Source organism: Pseudochaenichthys georgianus, chromosome 7, assembly GCF_902827115.2.
Source record: "Pseudochaenichthys georgianus chromosome 7, fPseGeo1.2, whole genome shotgun sequence".
NCBI lineage: Eukaryota > Metazoa > Chordata > Actinopteri > Perciformes > Channichthyidae > Pseudochaenichthys > Pseudochaenichthys georgianus.
The window spans coordinates 11,736,830-11,756,313 of NC_047509.1; the positions used below are offsets into that span (position 1 = coordinate 11,736,830).

At 40.2% G+C, this 19,484-nt stretch overlaps 1 protein-coding gene and 1 non-coding gene across 15 annotated transcripts; both read left to right on the forward strand.

The window, feature by feature from the left end:
- Window positions 1-1,965: 1,965 nt before the first annotated feature.
- On the forward strand, window positions 1,966-19,438 carry LOC117450137 (MYND-type zinc finger-containing chromatin reader ZMYND8-like). Of its 14 annotated transcripts, none has more exons than XM_034088192.2 (23): window positions 1,966-2,114; window positions 3,527-3,770; window positions 3,866-4,101; window positions 4,953-5,044; window positions 9,136-9,209; window positions 9,790-9,953; window positions 11,831-12,052; window positions 12,504-12,617; window positions 12,862-12,954; window positions 13,085-13,172; window positions 13,234-13,307; window positions 13,409-13,486; window positions 13,580-13,695; window positions 13,815-14,290; window positions 14,576-14,692; window positions 14,808-14,984; window positions 15,326-15,823; window positions 16,369-16,824; window positions 16,933-17,075; window positions 17,161-17,241; window positions 17,320-17,398; window positions 17,509-17,748; window positions 18,260-19,438. In XM_034088192.2, exons 5-23 carry the CDS (start codon window positions 9,185-9,187, stop codon window positions 18,439-18,441), a joined length of 3,423 nt encoding a protein of 1,140 aa, XP_033944083.1. In that variant the 5' UTR covers window positions 1,966-2,114; window positions 3,527-3,770; window positions 3,866-4,101; window positions 4,953-5,044; window positions 9,136-9,184; the 3' UTR covers window positions 18,442-19,438. The 14 variants fall into 14 exon arrangements, with proteins under 14 accessions (XP_033944083.1, XP_071059844.1, XP_033944078.1 ...); XM_071203743.1 differs by lacking the exon at window positions 4,953-5,044 and adding an exon at window positions 18,145-18,173 and having other exon boundaries at window positions 18,260-18,401; XM_034088187.2 differs by lacking the exon at window positions 4,953-5,044.
- trnak-cuu (transfer RNA lysine (anticodon CUU)) lies at window positions 2,646-2,718 on the forward strand. The gene has a single exon. It is a non-coding gene; the product is annotated as a tRNA-Lys (tRNA).
- Window positions 19,439-19,484: the final 46 nt, after the last annotated feature.

Genomic DNA, 19,484 nt, shown 5'->3' on the forward strand with positions numbered 1-19,484 from the left:
TTCATGAACCGCCCAGTATCATTGACGTAGAAGGAGAACCCAATTCTTTCTTTGTCAGAATTGTACTTTTTTTAAATTCTATTTTCATTTTGCTACGAAAAACCAGAAGCTTTAACTCAATAATTGTACACTTGTATACATAACTAAATATAATCTGTAAACCAGGTAATTGAAAGCCAGATTAAAACGAGAGGTAGGGGAGAGTGGGGTAAATTGAGCCATTTTTTAGTTATGCTGTCCTCTAAACAAGGACAAATGACACATAGTAAAAATGAAAACACTATAATTCAGGATGTCTCCTATCAATGGCAATGATAAGAATTAATATTTGATCAAGGGCAGTGAAAATATTACTTCTTAAAAAAAAAAAGTCTTGTGGCTCAATTTACTCGTGAGTAAATTTCCCCCTGACCTGTAGTTGATCCAGGTCAGGGGGGAAATTGAACCACGGTTCAAACCTGGGCATACCTGTTCAAACCTGGGCATACCTACAACAAATCTTAAAGGTAACTATAAACAATAAATAACAAACCAAATACAAGCTTAGTTTTTCAAATATTTTTAATATAAATTTCGATGGAATTGATTGATTTTTTTTACATGTTAAAAGGAAAAGTAATCATACAAATGGTGATACAATTTCATACATCTTACCAATCAAAGACAGGGTAAAATCAACTTTAAATGTAGCCTACAATGAGCTTTTATTATCAATTTGGCCTACTTTCATTAATTTCTCCATTGAAAAACTGGCTCAATTTACCCCAAGGCCCATGGTTCACTTTACCCCATAGCCACCATTTTAGAAAAAATAGCCTAGCATTAAAATTCAGAGTCATCTTTAGCTTCACATGGTTTAATACGCTGCCAACACATCAACATATACAATATAAGTGTTTAAACCAGGATACTTTTTTTTTTACATGACAGCCGATATAGCTGACATCTAGAAAATGTACTTTGACAAGCAAAAAACGTTTTTTTGTAAAAATGTTTACTTACTAGAACACAATGAGGATCTCTCTTTCACAGGCAAGGAGAAATGGGAGGAGTTTGCATAATTTCTGGTCACTTGATTACAGATTAAAACCAGATTAAAACGAGAGCTCTGGGTAGGCCTATTTAATTTCCTTTAAAAAATACAGAGAGAGCTCTCAATTCTAATATTCAGATGCAGTGCCAAAGTTAGGGGCATAACATAACAATAATTTAAAAAAACATTACAAAAAAAACAGAGGAGAAACTAATCAAGATCTCCGATGTAAGAGCAAGGCAATTTTAAAAGTCATGCTACAGACGTGCAGTGTCTTTTCTGAACAAGTTTTAGTTTTCTTATTGACTTTTTAACTAAGTATAACAGGAATTATAGCAGTCTAAACCACTAAATACCTTCATTCAGCAACTTTCTATATCAAAAAGGTCGGAAATATAAAAAAAATTAAATTCTGATGTTTTATTAACCTTGCTAAAAATGGAATTAAATCCAAGTTTAGAGTAATACATCACTCCTAGTTTTAAAATGTTTGCTAGAACCCCAAAGCATTTAGTTAAGTGTATTTCTTTTTACAGCAGGATATGGATAGATTTAATGAGGCTTTTAATATGGGTTATTGTAGAGGGATCACTGTTCATCTCTCATTGTTTCTCTGTTTTGCTTTCATAACTTGTTTTTAATTAAGTTTTTTACTCTTTATTTCTACAAATATGCTATTGTTTTTATTCTTATCTTGCTCTGTAAAGCACTTTTGGCTGCAAGTTATTTTTATTATTATTATGATTTAATCCTATAATATATTATAGGCAAAATATTAAAGTGTCTAATGTGCATAGCAAGCACCTTTGAAATGTTAAATGCATATTGCGGATAATAGGTTTTCAATTGTTCTGGATGCAGGAGATCTGGGGATCGAACCGTGGTCTCAAATTTAAAACTCAAGATTTTATTTTGGAGAAAAAAAGAAAAAGGCCGGAAGTTTCCATTGTGTGTGTTTGGAGACCTCCCGTTTTTAACGAATTAACATGTACTTTAGTCATATGATTGTTAGTTACTTATACGGGTTTCATCTGAATGAACGGAAATTAATGGAGAAATGACGGAGATAACCAACAATCAGGTAAGTAATGTTAACATGGCGTTGATCATACACGATCATTACTGCGAACGGCTAATGCTAGCTAGCGTTTTAGCTGTCGTCACCTTAGCTAATTAACCGTGAGTCGAAGTTTTCTTTGAAACAGGGTGGTCTTTCTTTTAATAATGCACGCCAGTGAAAGTCAGTCTTTTTGAGGTTTAAGTAACTGCTGACGTATGTCTTTTGTGGCTATACCTGGGCAGTTTAATGTCATTGTAAATATAACCCCATAGCTTTTTTTATTCGCTAATGATTTGCAGCCTAATGTTATGTCAAATACGCATCCAGGTGACACATTTTGAACACGTTTGGTTCTCTGCCGCTAGAGGTCAGTATGAGACAGGACCGACATAGCTACACATAAGCTAACCCTCTACTTTTAAACCAGTAGTCTGAAATGTGATACAGCTTCACATAACGTAATTGTCATGTTAATATCATATAATTTGTAATAGTGTCAATCATAGGATCCGTTTTAATACAAATTGCGTAGTGTTTCTAATTACTCTCACTGCCCGGCTAGCTCAGTCGGTAGAGCATGAGACTCTTAATCTCAGGGTCGTGGGTTCGAGCCCCACGTTGGGCGCACAACTTTTTCACTTTCGGTCACAAACTGGTTTGTCGTACTCGATTGCATTTTATAAACCTAGGCTATTTGTAAACCACATTTCAGATCTGCGAAGAGATGATAAGACAGTAGAAGATAATACTACATTGTAATAGCTGGTAAATTATGAATAGGTCAAACAAATTAAAGTCAAGTTAGGAAGCGATTATTCCTTTTCTTTTAGTCGGACGTCATTTTTAACTGCGTGTAGGAAAAACCCATTTCAGTATAATGCAGTCCAATATAACCGTATACTTTACACACCTATAGTCATTCTAGTATTGAGTCAACAATTGCTTCAGCGAAACATGTATGACAGGGTTATTATGTAGGATTTATTTTACATCCTATTTGACTAATTGTGTATTTTATCACTGCTGCTGAATATCAAAGGACACAAAAAAACAGGTGCATTATTCAGCTGTGTTTAATTATTAATGATCACTGTTATAGCACAGACGTTAAAGAGGAATACACTAAGCACACTTTATACAAAGCCCCCATGATGTATCATTGAAATGTGAGCATTCCTTCTCATAGAGGAAGGGATACATATTTAAAAATGTTTTACTTTAATTCATGTAAACTGTTAACTCATCGGGTTATTACCAGTCTATGGTTATTACAAAGGCCGTTAAGTTATTTCAGTAACACCAGTAACGTGTGACATTAAAAAATATTATTTACATAACTATTTTTCACTGTCCTTTACAAATCATCATACACATGTTTTCACTGTACAAATTCTAATTTGAGCTGCCTTATTTTCTTATTGTTTTTTTTTCAGGCTGCATGTCAAAATAGGTAAGGAGCAACAGCCTTTCTTTTTCTCTTGTAACAGCCAAGAGGGAGGGAGGAGTTTAAACAAAGGCCTCTCCACATAAAAAAAAATGGAGGCTTGTGCAGAGAAGCCATGGTGTCCTGCTCTTCACAGTCTACATGCTGCCATTCATACTTCTAAAGCCTTCAAATAAGACAACTACAACCAGGGTCTACACTTGGAAACTTCAAAACAGTGTCACACAGGGTTTGTATGTCAAAAATACTTATATTAATCATGTTATTTTGTGGTTTTGTGGCCTAGTTCTATGCTTATTTTTTCTTCCCCTATCTCTGACACTCACAGTGCTGCCCCTGCCTGCACTGAACAAAGATAATTACTCAGGAAACATTTCGGCCAATCAGAAGCGGCCTTGTATCCTGCCTGTGAGGAAGGCGACCAGTCAGGATCTGGCTAACAACACCGGGGCCTGATCGCCTTGCCTGAAGAACGGAGCCTTCCCCGGCTGAGGGCTGAGAGTGTCCTCCATGTTTTATAAGTGTTGACATAACAGTGTGTCAGGCAGCCATGCATCCACAGAGGTAAGCTCTGTCTTTTTTATCTTAACTCTGATAATAACATGGCTTCCTTCTTGTCGTTGTGGTGACTGTTGCTTTCTCATGATGAATGTGCACACCTTAAAAATCAGTTTAGTGTGCTGCAGCAGCAGGAGGAGGAGCTGGGGTGGATTGGAGGCCTCAGCAGGCCTCTGCGCTCCACTGTGGTGAGGGTGGGGGGTTGGGTAACGACTCTCACCCTTGCTCTCTCTCTGTGTCTCAGGGTCACATGGGTGCCCCAGACAACCAGGCTGCCATACAGGAGGCAGAGTGGACCATGGCAAATCCTTTTCCTTTTTTATAATGCAAAAGAGAGTTAGATTTAAAAATGGCACCCACATTTCCCTTTCTGTTGTGGCAGTCTGTGTTGTAGCCTGGCAGAGAAAGAATGGGGGATGGGCAGTGGAGGGTGAGAAGGGGGGGGTATCATGTACCCTTTGTAAGTGGATTGGCTCTGTGCTGTTTTTTGCGTGTCATGCCAGGCCGGGGAAAAGACGTGGGGGGCAACAGATGTGCCTGTTAGGAAGACACAGAGTGAAGAGCATATCTGAATACTGGTTTTTAGTCTTGATATTACAAAAGAGAAAAAAAAACGGAATGACTTGGTACACATTAAAGGAAACTGTACTGGGCATGTAGTTTCCACTCTCCTTATGAGCCGGCACGAAACAAACCTTTTGACCAAGGGAGATCTTCCAGTTGAATCTATAAGAAATAATATGTTAGGACTCAGGGTTCTTCTTCTTTAAAGCTACAGGCCCTGCGTTTACAGCCCTGGGCTTCGTCCTCTCTACAACACTATTGTGAAACTGCTTCCTCCACTCTCTGATACTCAGAAGGACAGGGGCCATTTTGTGTTTGGCTCTCCTCTAGTGCTCTCTTCACAGACCAGACAGCAGGGACAGGGAAACAACACCAGACTAAACAGGTTTTTACTGACGTGTGTGTATGTGTCTGTTTGTGTATGTGTTGCAATATTTTCCCCTCTTGGTACTCTGTGTTCTTTCTGCTTCACATACACAAGTAATGTGATATAAAGAAAGACGCTTGTCTTTATAGATATTTTTAATGAAATATACACAAAGACAAGGTGCATGAGTAAACCTGTCACTGCTTGTTGCCCCTGATTTTTCAGAGCACAGACTGTACATTGTGTTACATAATGTATCACCAATTTAGCAATCTCTACTGCGTGGGGGGAAACAAAGGACGTTTTCTTTCTCTTGTGGCATGACACAAGATTTGTTTCATCTACACGACACATAGAAAATAGTAACAAGACAATCTCTGCTCCCTCTCTCTGTAAACCCAGAAGTTAACTTCCACTATTAAATAGAAATGAGTCCCTCCCATATATTGCATTTACTTCTTACTGTTACTCCATAGTGTTTGATTAAGCCTGTTTGTATAAAAGCTACACCGATAGTTGGAAATGTCAGCAATGTGTAACGTCGTGTTGTTTGGACAGATTGGGTGGGCCTCCTTCTGAGTCAACGAAGCTGCTAAACAGGACGGAAGAGGTTGAATTGCAGAGTCGTGCATGACAACCACAAATACAATCTCCAAAGAAATGTCGTTCTTTCAAATCCCCTCTGTTTTATTCTCTCATAACCGCGAAGGGCAAACTAAAATGCAAGGAATACAAAACGTCTTATGCAGGGGGAAATCTCTGCATTGCAGCAAAAATGCTTTTTAAGAGGAAGAGGGGAGCCTGCACACCGTGATCCGTGTGGCACAGCGCAGCCGACCAATAATGTTCCACCCTGTTGGCCCTCCAGCCAATTGCAGCTGCAGTCGAGGTTAAAGATTGACAATCAGAGGGAGAGCAGCAGGGAGAGCAAGGGCCTTCTGGAAAATTCCACAGCCATCTTTGATTCACCCTGTACAGCCTAATATAAATCCAGGTCAATTTTTTCTTTAATACACGATGTTGTGTGCCTTGTATTGTTTAACATTGTGAAGGTGTCTTGCTAAAACAGGTTTATGTGGTTAAAATAATTGTATTACATTTTAAAAAGGATCTTATTCCTTTTGCTTTAATTATGTTTATGTTGATTTCAGGAGAGAAAGCTAAACTATGCATTTCTTCATTTTTCTACATGCGGTTGTTGGTCTTGTGAAAGCTGAATGTCTCTTGTCATTTGAAGATCCTAATAACCTCTCTTGGGTTTTGTAGGGTAGCACAGGGAGTTGGATGTTTTGTAGTCACTCGTATTAATCCCAAGTGTTTTCAGTGGCAGTTCCAGAGCAAAGAGTGCAGTAATGATGTTTGCATCGAGCAGCTTTCCTGGACCGCCATAAAGAGAGGCCATTTGTTCAGATATGTGTCTGTTGATGTGTAAGTACTGCACATTCTTTAAGTATAGAGAAAAGCTCTGCCAGCATCGCAGTGTGGCTTCACAGTGATGGTCCCTCTTTCTTCAGAATGAAATCTAATTATTCTATGACAGCAGTATTCAGGCAAGGAGGCAAGCCATGATCGAAGGGGGAAAAAAGGGAGATGAGTGCCTCTCATTTTGCTGGATTTTCCTGTGTCTCCCTCTCTGTGTTCCTCCTTATCTGTGTGGTCGTCAGTGAAGGTTGGTCTTGACACAGCCGTGTTTTTTGAAATGTTGGACTGTAATCTCCACAGATCTCTCTGGTCCTCCTGCATGGATGTGCCAGTGCCTGAGTCTCGGAGTGGGGGATGGGGGAGAGGGGGGAGGGGAGCAAGCTGTGGCCTCCATTTTCTGTGACGAGAGAACCCTGCTCGTCTCTCACAGGAGTGGAATCTAAAAGGCATTGAGTCAGTGTTATTTCCTTTTTGTCCATCAGGTACTGCTTGAAGAGGGGAATACTGTGTGTTTTCTTGAACCCCGCGTCTCCCTGGAATACATCCCAGAATCTGCTGAGGATTTCTTTGCCTTGTGTGATGGATCATAGCTCCTAATCTGAAAATGTCTTTTGGATCAGCATACTTTTTCACTGTGGGTCATCCTGTCTTCCTGGTAGTAGTAGTAGTAGCAGCATAGCTTGTTATTAAGTGTGTATACATGATAGGGCTGTGGCACTTTGTGCAGCAGCTCTCCCCGCTGAAGGCGAGTGTCTCTCTTTTCAGGGCTGAGGTACACGTAGCAGAGCGGCTTGGCTAACGTTGTCTTATTTTCATGTGGGCCTCGTTTGTTCACTCTGTCCGGAACAGGAAGGCCCCGGAGGGGTTGGGGTTTCTCAGTGGGGGGGGGGGGGTGTGTGTGTGTGTGTGTGTGTGTGTGTGTGTGTGTGTGTGTGTGTGTGTGTGTGTGTGTGTGTGCGCGGCTGTTGACAGGAAGAAACAAGATACCCATATGCCATATTTCAAAAGAAACTTGGCTCTTTTCAGGCGAAGCAGGTTATGATGCATTTATTTTCTTGAGTTTCACTTTGATAAGCTCTCTGTGATAAGCATACTGAGAGAACAATGAATGCTTTTAGAATAGCCTTGATGATTGTGAATTGTTTACTTAGTCACATTATCTGGAATTTTGACTAGCAGAAAGAGGATGTTTTAATCATTTTTAAACCTGAGTTGTGAAGCAAACATTAAGGATGACTTAGTGTTTAAATGGGTATTGATGTGATCCGATCTAATCTCTCCCTGAGTCGTTAAACCTTTTAGGATATGTGTAGTAACCTCCTTATGCCTCTCAGAGAACTGACATTTGATCAACTTTGTGAGGAATGTCTCTTTAAGAATGGAGGAGGGGACTTGAACAGCATTCCTTTACTTTCAGAAGAAGAAAAAAGAGGCTTATCCCACAATTGTGGTTGACCTTTGAGTCGTAGCCTGTAAACCCGTCATCCTATCTGGAAACCAGAGCTGCAAGCAAGCTATGAACTGGTCAAGTGTGTGACCTGTCAGGGGTCTTTGGGAGGGTCTTCTTCTTGGAGCTTGAGAATAAAGGCGACATCCTTGGAACAGGGCCCTCTGTTGCTCTGACAAAGGAGGAGCCAAATACTCAAGACTTGTATTTATCACCAGAACCCTTTTATTTTCACCCCCTTTGACTCTATCCTTGGAGGAAAAGAGATGAGAGCAGGACATTAGACCTCGGAAATCAGGTTTTCCTGTACTTTATGTGCATGTGGGCAATTATATTCTTCTCTTTTCGATTGATTCATAACTTGAGATTTAATTTATCTATGATAATAATAATACCCTGATTACACAAGCTTTGTAAACACAGCAGGATAAAAAGCTGATTTTAAAAGAAACTATACAAAATGCTTAGTGTACATGTATGTAACTACAAGTATGTGTGTGAATATTTTTTTAATGGAAAATGCATGGGTCCAAATGTAAGAATTCACTGATTGCAGTGATGCATTTGTCGAAGAAAGCTGCTTTTAAATATACATGCGGTGAAGCTTTAGGCCAACCTTTTTTAGATATACTTCTCTTGAAGCTTGTGAAGCAAATCTCTTGCTATCTGTTGCCAAGAATGGGCCAAAATTCTCCTGGGTCACCCTGTTGTTACTGAAGGGGCTCGAGGGGTAGCAGAAACATATACGGTTATTATCATGAGACTCTGTCCATCCATTAGTAAGGACCTACTCTCTGACTTTCCTTACTAATTTTCTTTTGACCATTTGTTATCAAGATAGTACCGCAAAGATCAGGACCTAATTTGGCTACAATCTATTGCTGCTGAAGGACGTAGGGTCGTATGTGTTGTTGTGAATATTAATTCACGGAGGAGCGTTGCCATGGCAATTGTTACATTTTCTTGCAGTGTAAAAGCTTATTTGGACTCGTTTTTCACTGATGTAGAAATAATTTGAACTTGGAAGCACAATGTCAGAGATGTGCTTAAATTAAGTGAAATTAAAATGAATAACAATGGTAACCTGGAGTAGTCCCTATTGACAGATCCTTTGGGACCTGGGTGCCTTAGGTGGTTTTCCACTTGTTTACTGTTATGCTGCTGTGGCTTCTGAACACCCTTTCTGACTTTGTGTTTGCCTCTCTTTCTCTGTTTCTGTGTGCTCTTGTGTGCTGCTCAGCAGTCTGGCTGAGGAGGAGATAAAGACAGAGTCTGATGTGGTAGAGGGGATGGATGCATCCGTACGATCCAAAGGTAAGTCTCCAAAGGCAGAGCACCTCTCATTAAGATCAAACATCTTAGGCATTTTAGTTCCTCAATAATGTAGAGGTTATTAACTGTAAGTTATGAGAGCTGTGTAATGCATCTTCGGTCTCCTAGGATTGCAAAGATAATCCATCATGCCTGGCTGTTTAGAATTAGTCAAGTATCAACGCAGGGTTTTGTTAGTTCAGTCGGAGCCCTTGAACTATTTGTTACTATAATGTGGTAATATAATATGTACAAGAGGCATCCTTAGTAATAATGAGATCAGTGAGACTTCTGTCAGCAGTAGATATTTATTTACCATGTTGTTGTAAACGCTAAGCACGGCATCTGACCATTTAATATCTCAGCTGAAATAAAATGTGTATTTCCTTGCTAAACTCTAAGATTGGAGAATGCTGGGAAGGATATATTTCTGTTAATTATGTTTTCCCTCATCTTGACTTGGGGGTAGCTTAATAACTGTCATGGCGACTGTGTTTTAATCTTCTTAAGTTTCTGTATTGTGCAGTGAACAGAACGAGTCTTTTTCCCATTGTGTGATGATTTGATGTCTTTCCTCTTCCAGTCCCTGATCCACCAGGGTCAGCAGAACGGCTCGTGGCACCACAGAAGAGAAAGGTGTCCAGTCCCACACATTCCTCCAATGGACACTCTCCCTCGGACACCTCTCCCAGCCCTCTCAAGAAAAAGAAGAAGCCTGGGGCCATTCACAGTGGCAGCAAAGACCAGGTAAGTGCTCCAGTGAACTAATTTCGAGATCTGGCGTGCTCTCCAAGGCTATGGACGACGGTTTACTCGCTCAACTGGAGGCCTTTCCTTCAGTTAGCAAAGGAGATAGCACCACAAATAATCCAAAACAAATGCCCCATATCAAATGCACTGTTAAGTTCAATTCAACTCTCTTTTGGTACCAGGCGTTTCTCTTTTTTTCTTTCCAATATGGATAAAACCCCTTCAGCACTGACAGGATTGTCAGCTGATTGTCATAGCGACACCATGTGAAATTGTCTTGACATAATTTCCAATGCAATGTGATAAAGCCTTTATTTTTCAACCTAACAAAAAAACCACTGCAATGTAGTTTTGCAGGCTGCTGCCTTTGAATATCGGGGTCAAGTAAATATAAGACTAATATTGATTTTTAAGTAGCTTGAGTATTTATTTTACTATCCACAACTTTTGCTAATGGAACACCCAAAAAAGAGTTTAAAAAAAAGTCTACTTTAGTAGAGCCATGCAGTGAAATGTGGTGAACTAAAACATGAGTTTGGAGGGCTTTGTTTTCCAGCAAAGTTCCAAAGCAATTCCTCACTTTAAAAGAGAAATACATATATATATATATATACATACGTAGTGTCAGAGCACGTCAGTATTGAGTTTTATCTGTAGTACACTCAGTTTAAAGATAGATTTGTATGGACATAACATGCATGGATGTAACCTGCTGTAACGTTGGAGATGTCTTGTTGTAATAGATGTGTTGTGTAGGTTTAGAGCACTGCCATGAATGCATGGTCAGCTTACAGTTTATTAACAGACATTTTGCCTTTTTTTCATAAATGACCTCTGGTCATTTATACTCTGTGGTTATGCGGAATTTAAGTGAATGTATTTTTATGATATATATATGCATATTTTCCTTAACTGCTTGCCAATTATTGCGGTGCTGAGTGATTCCCTTTTGCCCTTGAGTCCTCTGTTTAACTTACTTTAAACTGACAGACAATTCTAGGGCCGAACAATTACTCCTTATTTTAAAGTAAATGTAATATGGCTTTTTTCAAATGGCATTAGATACATTATTTGTTATAGGTGAAATGTGTCAACAAATATTTTAAATTGCTCAAGTAATATTTAATAGACTAGAGACTTAAAGGTGGGGTATGTAAGTTTGAGAAACCGGCTCGAGATACACTTTTTTGTTATATTCCATGGAATGCTCTTAACATCCCGATAGCAATGAATATCTGAAGTGCTTTGACAAAAAATCCATAAAAAATGTCATCTGTGGAAGCCGTAGTACTGTAAAAAGCACGACCAATCATTTGAGCCGGCTCGGCTAAAATAACTGGATGGCCTACCTGTCTGTCAGCCTTCCATCTGTGCACAAACTTATCTCGTGCCCTCATTGGTCATGTGCGCGTTCGCGTGTGTTGGAGGAGGGGCTCTGTGAGGAAGTGGCAGATTTGTTCCGGCTGTGTATTTTCAAATTCTAGCGCACTCGAGCTGGTTTCTCCAAAATTACCTACCCCACCTTTTAAACTAAAGATAATTTTGACTGTGAATCAGCAAAGAACAAGTTGGGTTTTTAATAACCACAATGCTAACTTTGTTGACTATAATAACTGAAATACAACAGCTCTCATACTCAAGCTCACGCCCTTAAACCTGTTTGGTTAGTCTTGATTCACTCAGTGAAATGTTCAGATAATTTAACTATTTACTAAAATAATTATTTTGTTGGGTTTATGAACTGTTATGCCCTATATGCTGCTTTCCCTGCTTACCCATCCTTATTGCTGTCTTGTTTTTGTTGCACTGCACCTTTTTTGTGTTCCTGCGTGTTTTTGAAACCTGCCCCCTTGTTTTTCTTACCTGCATTTCAGTCAGAGCTAAGACATGGTCCCTTTTACTATATGAAGCAGCCAGCACTCACCACAGACCCTGTTGATGTTGTACCGCAGGACGGCAGGAATGACTTCTACTGCTGGCTGTGCCACCGCGAGGGCCAGGTGCTCTGCTGTGAGCTCTGCCCCAGGGTGTACCACGCCAAGTGCCTCAAACTACCAGCTGAGCCCGAGGGCGACTGGTTCTGTCCAGAGTGTGAGGTATCTCGCAGAAGACGTGTATGTGTGTGGCTGTACAAAAACGATTGTGGCAAGGCACAATCTTGCTTGCTTAGTAGACAAAACGGGTGTCAGACTATGTGCCACGAGCAGCTTCAGGGGCGCAAGGACAAATTGTTGAAATCACTGCCTTTTTGTTTTGGCTGATTCAAAAAACCTTAGCCCTACATGACACATGGTGTGACACCCAGCAAGCTTATTGCTCACACTGCAAGTTTTAACAATTTTAGATATTGAACATTTTGATCAGCTTCTTCAGGCAAATTTACTACACTCTTCTTTTCATTGGAACAATCTAAAAATCAAAATATACAAGCTAAAACAAAACATCTAAATCAGACTGTTTATTGGTATCCTGTTCTTGTAATTGGTGTTTGATGAATTCATTATGTGGTCTTTGTGTCATTATTTAAAAAAGTGTATTTTGTTGCAGAAAATAACGGTTGCTGAATGCATCGAAACCCAGAGCAAGGCAATGACATTGCTCACAATAGAACAACTCTCCTATTTGCTCAAATTCGCACTTCAAAAGATTAAACAGCCTGGGGTAAGACCTGTAAAGATCCATTGTATGCTGCTTTAATAAGCCTCTTATAATCTTCCTTTGTCTAAGAATGTGTTTTTTATAAAGCCCCTGAGGCAAATCTGTGATATTGTTAGATACAAATAGAAATGACCTGACTTTAAGTGACATTTATATTCAAACACAAAAGTCCAGGACATGCATTCAGAACATCAGACATCTAACATTGGCTAATGCATGTGTCTCTTTTTTTGTCCACGGTGAGCAGACTGAACCTTTTCTGAAGCCTGTGTCTCTGGAACAGCACCCGGATTATGCAGAGTACATTTTCCACGCCATGGACCTGTCAACTTTAGAAAAGGTAACTTTGAATTGAATTGAACTTAAATTAAAACAAACATAGAACCATTCTTAGGAGCAAGGTCTGCTGCTCCGATTTTTTAATGAATACTTATTTTCTTTAATCTTGTTTTTTTTTCTCTTTTTAATAGAATATCAAAAAGAAAATGTATGGCTGCACTGAAGCCTTTCTTGCTGACATGAAATGGATTTTACACAACTGCATAATCTATAACGGAGGTAAGCTAATTACATATACCAAGAATCACCCTATTCAACAAATGTAAACCATTAAATTAAGATGGTGATTTGATTCCAGGCAATCACAAATTAACAGCAACTGCTAAAGTCATCATCAAGATTTGTGAACATGAGGTAAGGAGCTTCACTAATTTAATAGTTGCAAATCTTCCATAAATATTTGTGCTTTAATCATTAATTGCATATCTGTTTTCCATTGTATACATATCTTTTAGATGAATGAGATTGAGGTGTGTCCAGAGTGCTACCTGTCTTCATGCCAAAAAAGAGACAACTGGTTTTGTGAGCCATGTGTAGGTCCTTCCATCTTCAGCAGTATATTAATACAGTTAAGTTCTGAATTTAGAGATGTCAGGCACTGACTTCTCCTGCTTTGTCCCCAATAGAGTCCACCCCACCCTCTGGTCTGGGCTAAGCTAAAGGGCTTTCCCTTCTGGCCAGCAAAAGCACTTAGAGAAAAGGACGGGCAGGTAGACGCACGTTTCTTCGGGCAACATGACAGGTAAGAGAAGCGTTTTAGCATTGTTGGGGAAATTTGCTCTATGTATATGAATTTGGGAAACGTCTAAAGCCCAGATAAACATCCCGGTTATTCTAATTTTGTATTGTGCTTGTATGTAGGGCCTGGGTACCCATCAACAACTGCTACCTCATGTCCAAAGAGATCCCTTTCTCTGTAAAGAAGACAAAGAGCATTTTCAACAGTGCCATGCAAGAGATGGAAGTCTATGTGGAAAACATTAGCAAGAAATTTGGGGTCTTCAACTATGCACCCTTCCGGACTCCCTACACGCCCAACAACCAGCTACAGATGCTGCTGGACCCCTCCAACCCCAGTGCTGGGACAGTGAAGACAGAGAAACAAGACAAACTCCGCTTCAACTTCGATATAACTGCGTCTCCTAAAATGGTCCTGGGCAAAAGTTCCACACCCAGTGGCATGAGCCGGAGGGTCTCAATGACAGACATGCCTCGGTCTCCCATGAGCACCAACTCCTCGGTTCACACGGGGTCGGATGGGGAGCAGGAAATGGAAAAGCACAGCAGGAATCCCGGCTTCCACTACAGCACTGGAGAGGAGTCAATGGACTGTACTGGTAAATACATGTTAAAGGGACTATAATCTATTTTTTTATATGAGCAATTTATCAAAGATATTTCAAAACAGCGTGTTGGTAGCAAGATACTACAAATCTCCAAAATAAATGCATTCATCAAGTGGCTAGAAACACATCTTAGAATGGATGATGATGTTGCTCCATAACTGCTGTGATTATTAACCAGACAAGCCATGAAGAACAAATTCAAATGTTCAATAAGCAACTCTTTGTCATGAGTGGAATGATGGCATTTTTTAAACAATTTAACATTTGTAATTACAGCATCTCCTATGTCAGGGAAGATGGGTCCTGCAGGCAGCCCGAAGCCCTTTAACCCTGGACTAGTGCCCAAGCAGGAGAGGACTGCAGGTACAGGCGGTATCCTCAATCTTAACCTGGGTCAGTACCAACAGTAACTGTAATCATGTTCTCATGAAGACCAATATTAAGCACATCATCATCATTATTGCGCTCATGTTGTGCTTAAACTGAACATTTACCTCTGTCTCCTCAGACCGGGTGAAGGCTGAGATGGATCTGAAGGAGCTGAGTGAGACCGTGCAACAACAGCAGCAACAGCAGCAGCAGCAGCAGCAGCAACAACAACAGGGGGGCTCAGCTTCCCTCCCCACCCCAAAGAGGTCCATCAGGAGCCTGGACAAGACCATTGAGAGTTGCAAGGCACAGCTCGGTACATACACAATTACCTTTGGGATATTTTAAGCACAGAACTTTATTCTTTTACTCAACAAGAACAATATTTCAGTTTTTGTGTAGTCTATTAGCAAGAAGAATGTTTTATTTATAGTTTGAATATGATATATGGAATATTTCATGGGATACATTTGGGAGGATTTACCCATAAAACAAGAATCTTTCAGAGATTCTGTGACTGCTACAGATTTAGTACTGGTGTCAGGCTACTACCAAAGAAAATGATCTTATATTCTTTATTACACAGTCGGACAGACAAAGTCAACCGTTTTTTGCTATACTTTTAAAGTAATTAAGAATATACGCTTCTCCATACAGGTATAGATGAGGTCTCTGAAGATGTGTACAAAGGTGTGGATCACAGCGACTCAGAGGACTCTGAGAAATCTGACTCAAGTGACAGCGAGTATCTCAGCGACGAGGAACACAAGCCAAAGATCTCCGCCCAGGACGACAAGGACAAAGCAGAGAGAAAAAGGCCCAAAGCAAGCGTCGATGGAGAGAGCAAGGAGGGAGTTACAAGGACAGCGGATAAAGCCACTCCTGAACCCATGCTCAAAGACAAGCACGGTAACAACGGCCTAGTGAGGGACCTCCAGGAGAAGCCCAGAACGCTTCAGCCTCTCGCTGACAAACCCAAAGCCCCAGAGGAGGGCAGAGGAGCTGCTGCCACATCATCAGCTGAGCAGGACTCTGACTCTGAAAGAGAGCTGGTGATCGACCTGGGAGACGAACATGGAGGCCGCGACTCAAAGAGGGCGAGGAGAGAGCCAGGAGCGAAAACTCTCAAAGAGCCCAATGTCGCCAAGCTGGAAGGTGAGGCCTTACAGATAGCTATCTTTTCCTCAGGCTAGTGTCTGAGCCGGTTGTTCCTGTTTTCTTATTTATACATTCCGTGGATTAGTGAAGTGTGTTTGGTAAATTACAATAGATAACATATTATGGTCCCCCTTTTCTTAAAAATACTATTTATAAAACGTCTTTATTCTCAAACAAACAACCTTTATCAGAAATATAAATTGTCACATTACGAAATTTGCACAAATCTGGCAAACGGTTAACCTTTCTGAAATTCATGAAACGTTTTAAATACTAAAAGTATTCTGTTATCTCTCAGTGCAGCTCATGTTGGAGCCACAAAGGCTTTATCCAACAATCTTTACACATGGACATTGAAAATGTACACGGGAACTCTTATCTACTTTACTCATTACCAAAAAAATCCTGTTAATTGAATTATTTGTCTTCAAAAGTGGCTCCAAGTCTAGTTCCTCAATTAACCCTGTTGGGTTTAAATTGACCACAGTAGAAATCCATAATGCCTCACACTTATGGATAAATATTATTTTATTTTTGCTCAGGTAAACTGTCATCAGCTGCAGCATCTGCTTCATCACGGGAGGCCGCCTCTAACCTAAAAGACTCTTTACAACCGGCCATCACAGCAGCCCTCAACCTTGTTTCCACTGCAGCTTCTGGTCAGCCCAGTGCTGCCACAGCCTCCAGTGGATCCACCAGTGCACCCTCTCCTGCCACCTCGGCCTCCACAACATCGCCAGTAACTGCAGCTGTAAAGAAACAGCGCCCTCTACTGCCTAAAGAGGCCGCTCAGGCCGTGCAGAAGGCGGTGGTTTGGAATCCAACCAAGTTCCAGACGTCCTCTCAGAAGTGGCACATGCAGAAGGTTCAGAGGCAGCAGCAGCATGAGGAGCCGGCAGCCGTGCAGTCCCCGGCTCAGAGTCCGGGGCAAACACAAAGCCCACAGCAGCTGCAGAACTCCTCAAGTACCCGCTATCAGACCCGACAGGCAGCCAAGGGTATATACACCAGCATAATCATTCACCTGAACATTACACCAAAAATAATGAGATATAAGAGGATAAAAAGATGATTGATTTCCATTTTTTATCCTCTACTCCCTACAGGGCAAAAGGACGTACCTCAGAGTACTTCCTCGTCGACAGCTGCCCAGGTCACAGGGAACTCCTCTTCTTTCAGTTCAGGAGACGTGCAGATCCCTACAGGCTCAGCCGATGTGGCTGCTGACATAACCAAATACACAAACAAAGTAATTTTGACAATTTTACTTCATATTAATAATATAACTTCACTTTAACTGTGTACTAATGTCAAAATGTTCCTAAATCTTGCAGATGATGGATTCGATAAAAGGGACAATGACTGAAATCTACAACGATCTTTCCAAAAGCACATCAGGAAACACCATTGCTGAGGTAAATTCACGGCATATAGACCAATGCTTGTCATGCAAATACTTGGCAAGTTTTAATCTCCGTTTATTTTTGCCACAGATCCGGCGGTTAAGAATAGAGATTGAGAAGCTGCAGTGGCTGCATCAACAAGAGTTGTCTGAGATGAAACACAATCTTGGTAAGATTCTAGCAATATGTCGTCACACCTCTGAGAGTGGATTTACTACTGAATCAGTCTTTTCATAAATATTTTATGAATACTGTTTTTTGTGTCTTTCTTAAATGTAGAACTGACAATGGCAGAGATGAGGCAGAGTCTCGAGCAGGAAAGAGAACGTTTGGTGGCGGAGGTAAAAAAGCAGACAGAGTTGGAAAAGCAGCAAGCGGTGGACGAGACCAAAAAGAAACAGTGGTGTGCTAACTGCAGGAAGGAGGCCATCTTCTACTGCTGCTGGAACACCAGTTACTGCGATTACCCCTGCCAGCAAGCACACTGGCCTGAACACATGAAGTCCTGCACGCAGTCAGGTAGGCAAGCATGGATGATCCAAAATGGAAGTTTCAGCCACAAACACAATACGGACGGTGTTAAAGTAAGAGATTTAATATCAGTAAACACAATAACATCAGAAATATAATGCACATTCAAGTTTTGTCTAACCTTTTAAAAAGTACTGGTAATAATAATCAACATATATATTTTTAGAATCGTACTTCAATGGCCCTCATTGGAACTTCTATTTTATCTCTGTCATTCTTCCTAAAAACTAATCGCAAATTGTCACGTATTCACCAATTCCTATCACCCTGAGCTCATCCTGAGCACTCATTAGTTAAAAGACCTTTCAAACCTACTGAAAAGAGTACAGTGTCGGCTTGCAATAACAAATACAGATAGCTTACCTCATGATTATTTTTTTATAGACAGTCTTGCCACTGACGCAAGCTGTGGGGTAAGAGGCAAATTCTGCAGACATCACAAACACATATACAGTACATTGTCAATGTTCTCATTTTTATATTTTATTTTTTCTTCCAGCCTCAGCTTCTCAGCAGGAACCAGAAGCAGAGTCAAACTCCATCCCTCCAGTGAAATCCACAGGCCAATCTCCTCCTGCCACGCAGACCCTGACCCCAGGAGCAGGATCCATATCGGACAAAAGCAACTCTCCCACACTTATTGACAAGAGCAAGGACAGTGCTGGCGTTACTGTGACCTAACTGCTACACTACAGATACTCTCGCACACCTTGCATTAACGCTGTGGGGCTTTTTACGTCAGACATGTGGCGTCAAACTTGGTGCTGGAAGGCCTCTGTGACAAATCACTTTGATTTTTCCATTCCCATGTGTTTGGTTCATCTCTCATTCACAGTTTCCATAAGTCGGTGATCAGGTGGATTCACCATGTGAAAGTAGTCTGTCTTGAGAACTAAAATGTGAGGTTATACATTTTCATACTGTAGTTATGTTATAGCTCTGTTACCACTTTGTTTCAACTCTGAACAAGATTGTATCAACCAGCAGAATATTTACACTTCTCAATGCTGCTCTTAGTATTTCACAGCTGTTGTATTTCTTTGAATGGTCTTCATATAATGAGACAGCTATTGATAGATATTCATTAATCATTGTGCCATCACAGGTATTTTGAGTTATGCAAGTTCCACCTTTGTTTTAAACCATGTCCGCTTCATGTCAGTTAAGATTTTTTGATTAATGCAATGGTAAACATTATATTTGCAACTATGTCCTCTTCACGTCAGCTGGGGCATTTTTGGCTCATACCAATTTTGTATTGTTGTTCCACATTGTATAGAAAACCTACATAAAAATATCTGTGATTTATAAAAAAAAAAAAAACTAAGACGTGTAAACTGTACAAAGTTTTGTAAGAAAGTACCTGGACAATATTTATAGTGTTATATGTTTTTATAGTATGCTTAAGGAAATCACATTTCTATGTCTAAAAAAAAAAGTTATTTGAAAATAAATTACTTAATAATATGAATGTCAGCTCTGAGCGAAACCTCTGTTTATAACTGATTATCCAAAGCTGATCAGACTGTCTATAAGAAGGTGGAAAGATAGAAACTGCATTTGGCTGGATATTATTTCCTGTGAGCATGTCTGTTTTGGGCTTGTGTTCGTGTTTACATATTGTACATAAAATAAATGGACTTGTGAAGAAAAAATAAAAGTGCTCTGATCAACCTAACACTGTATGTGCCCCTTGATAATTTAAAACTCTTTATATGGACATT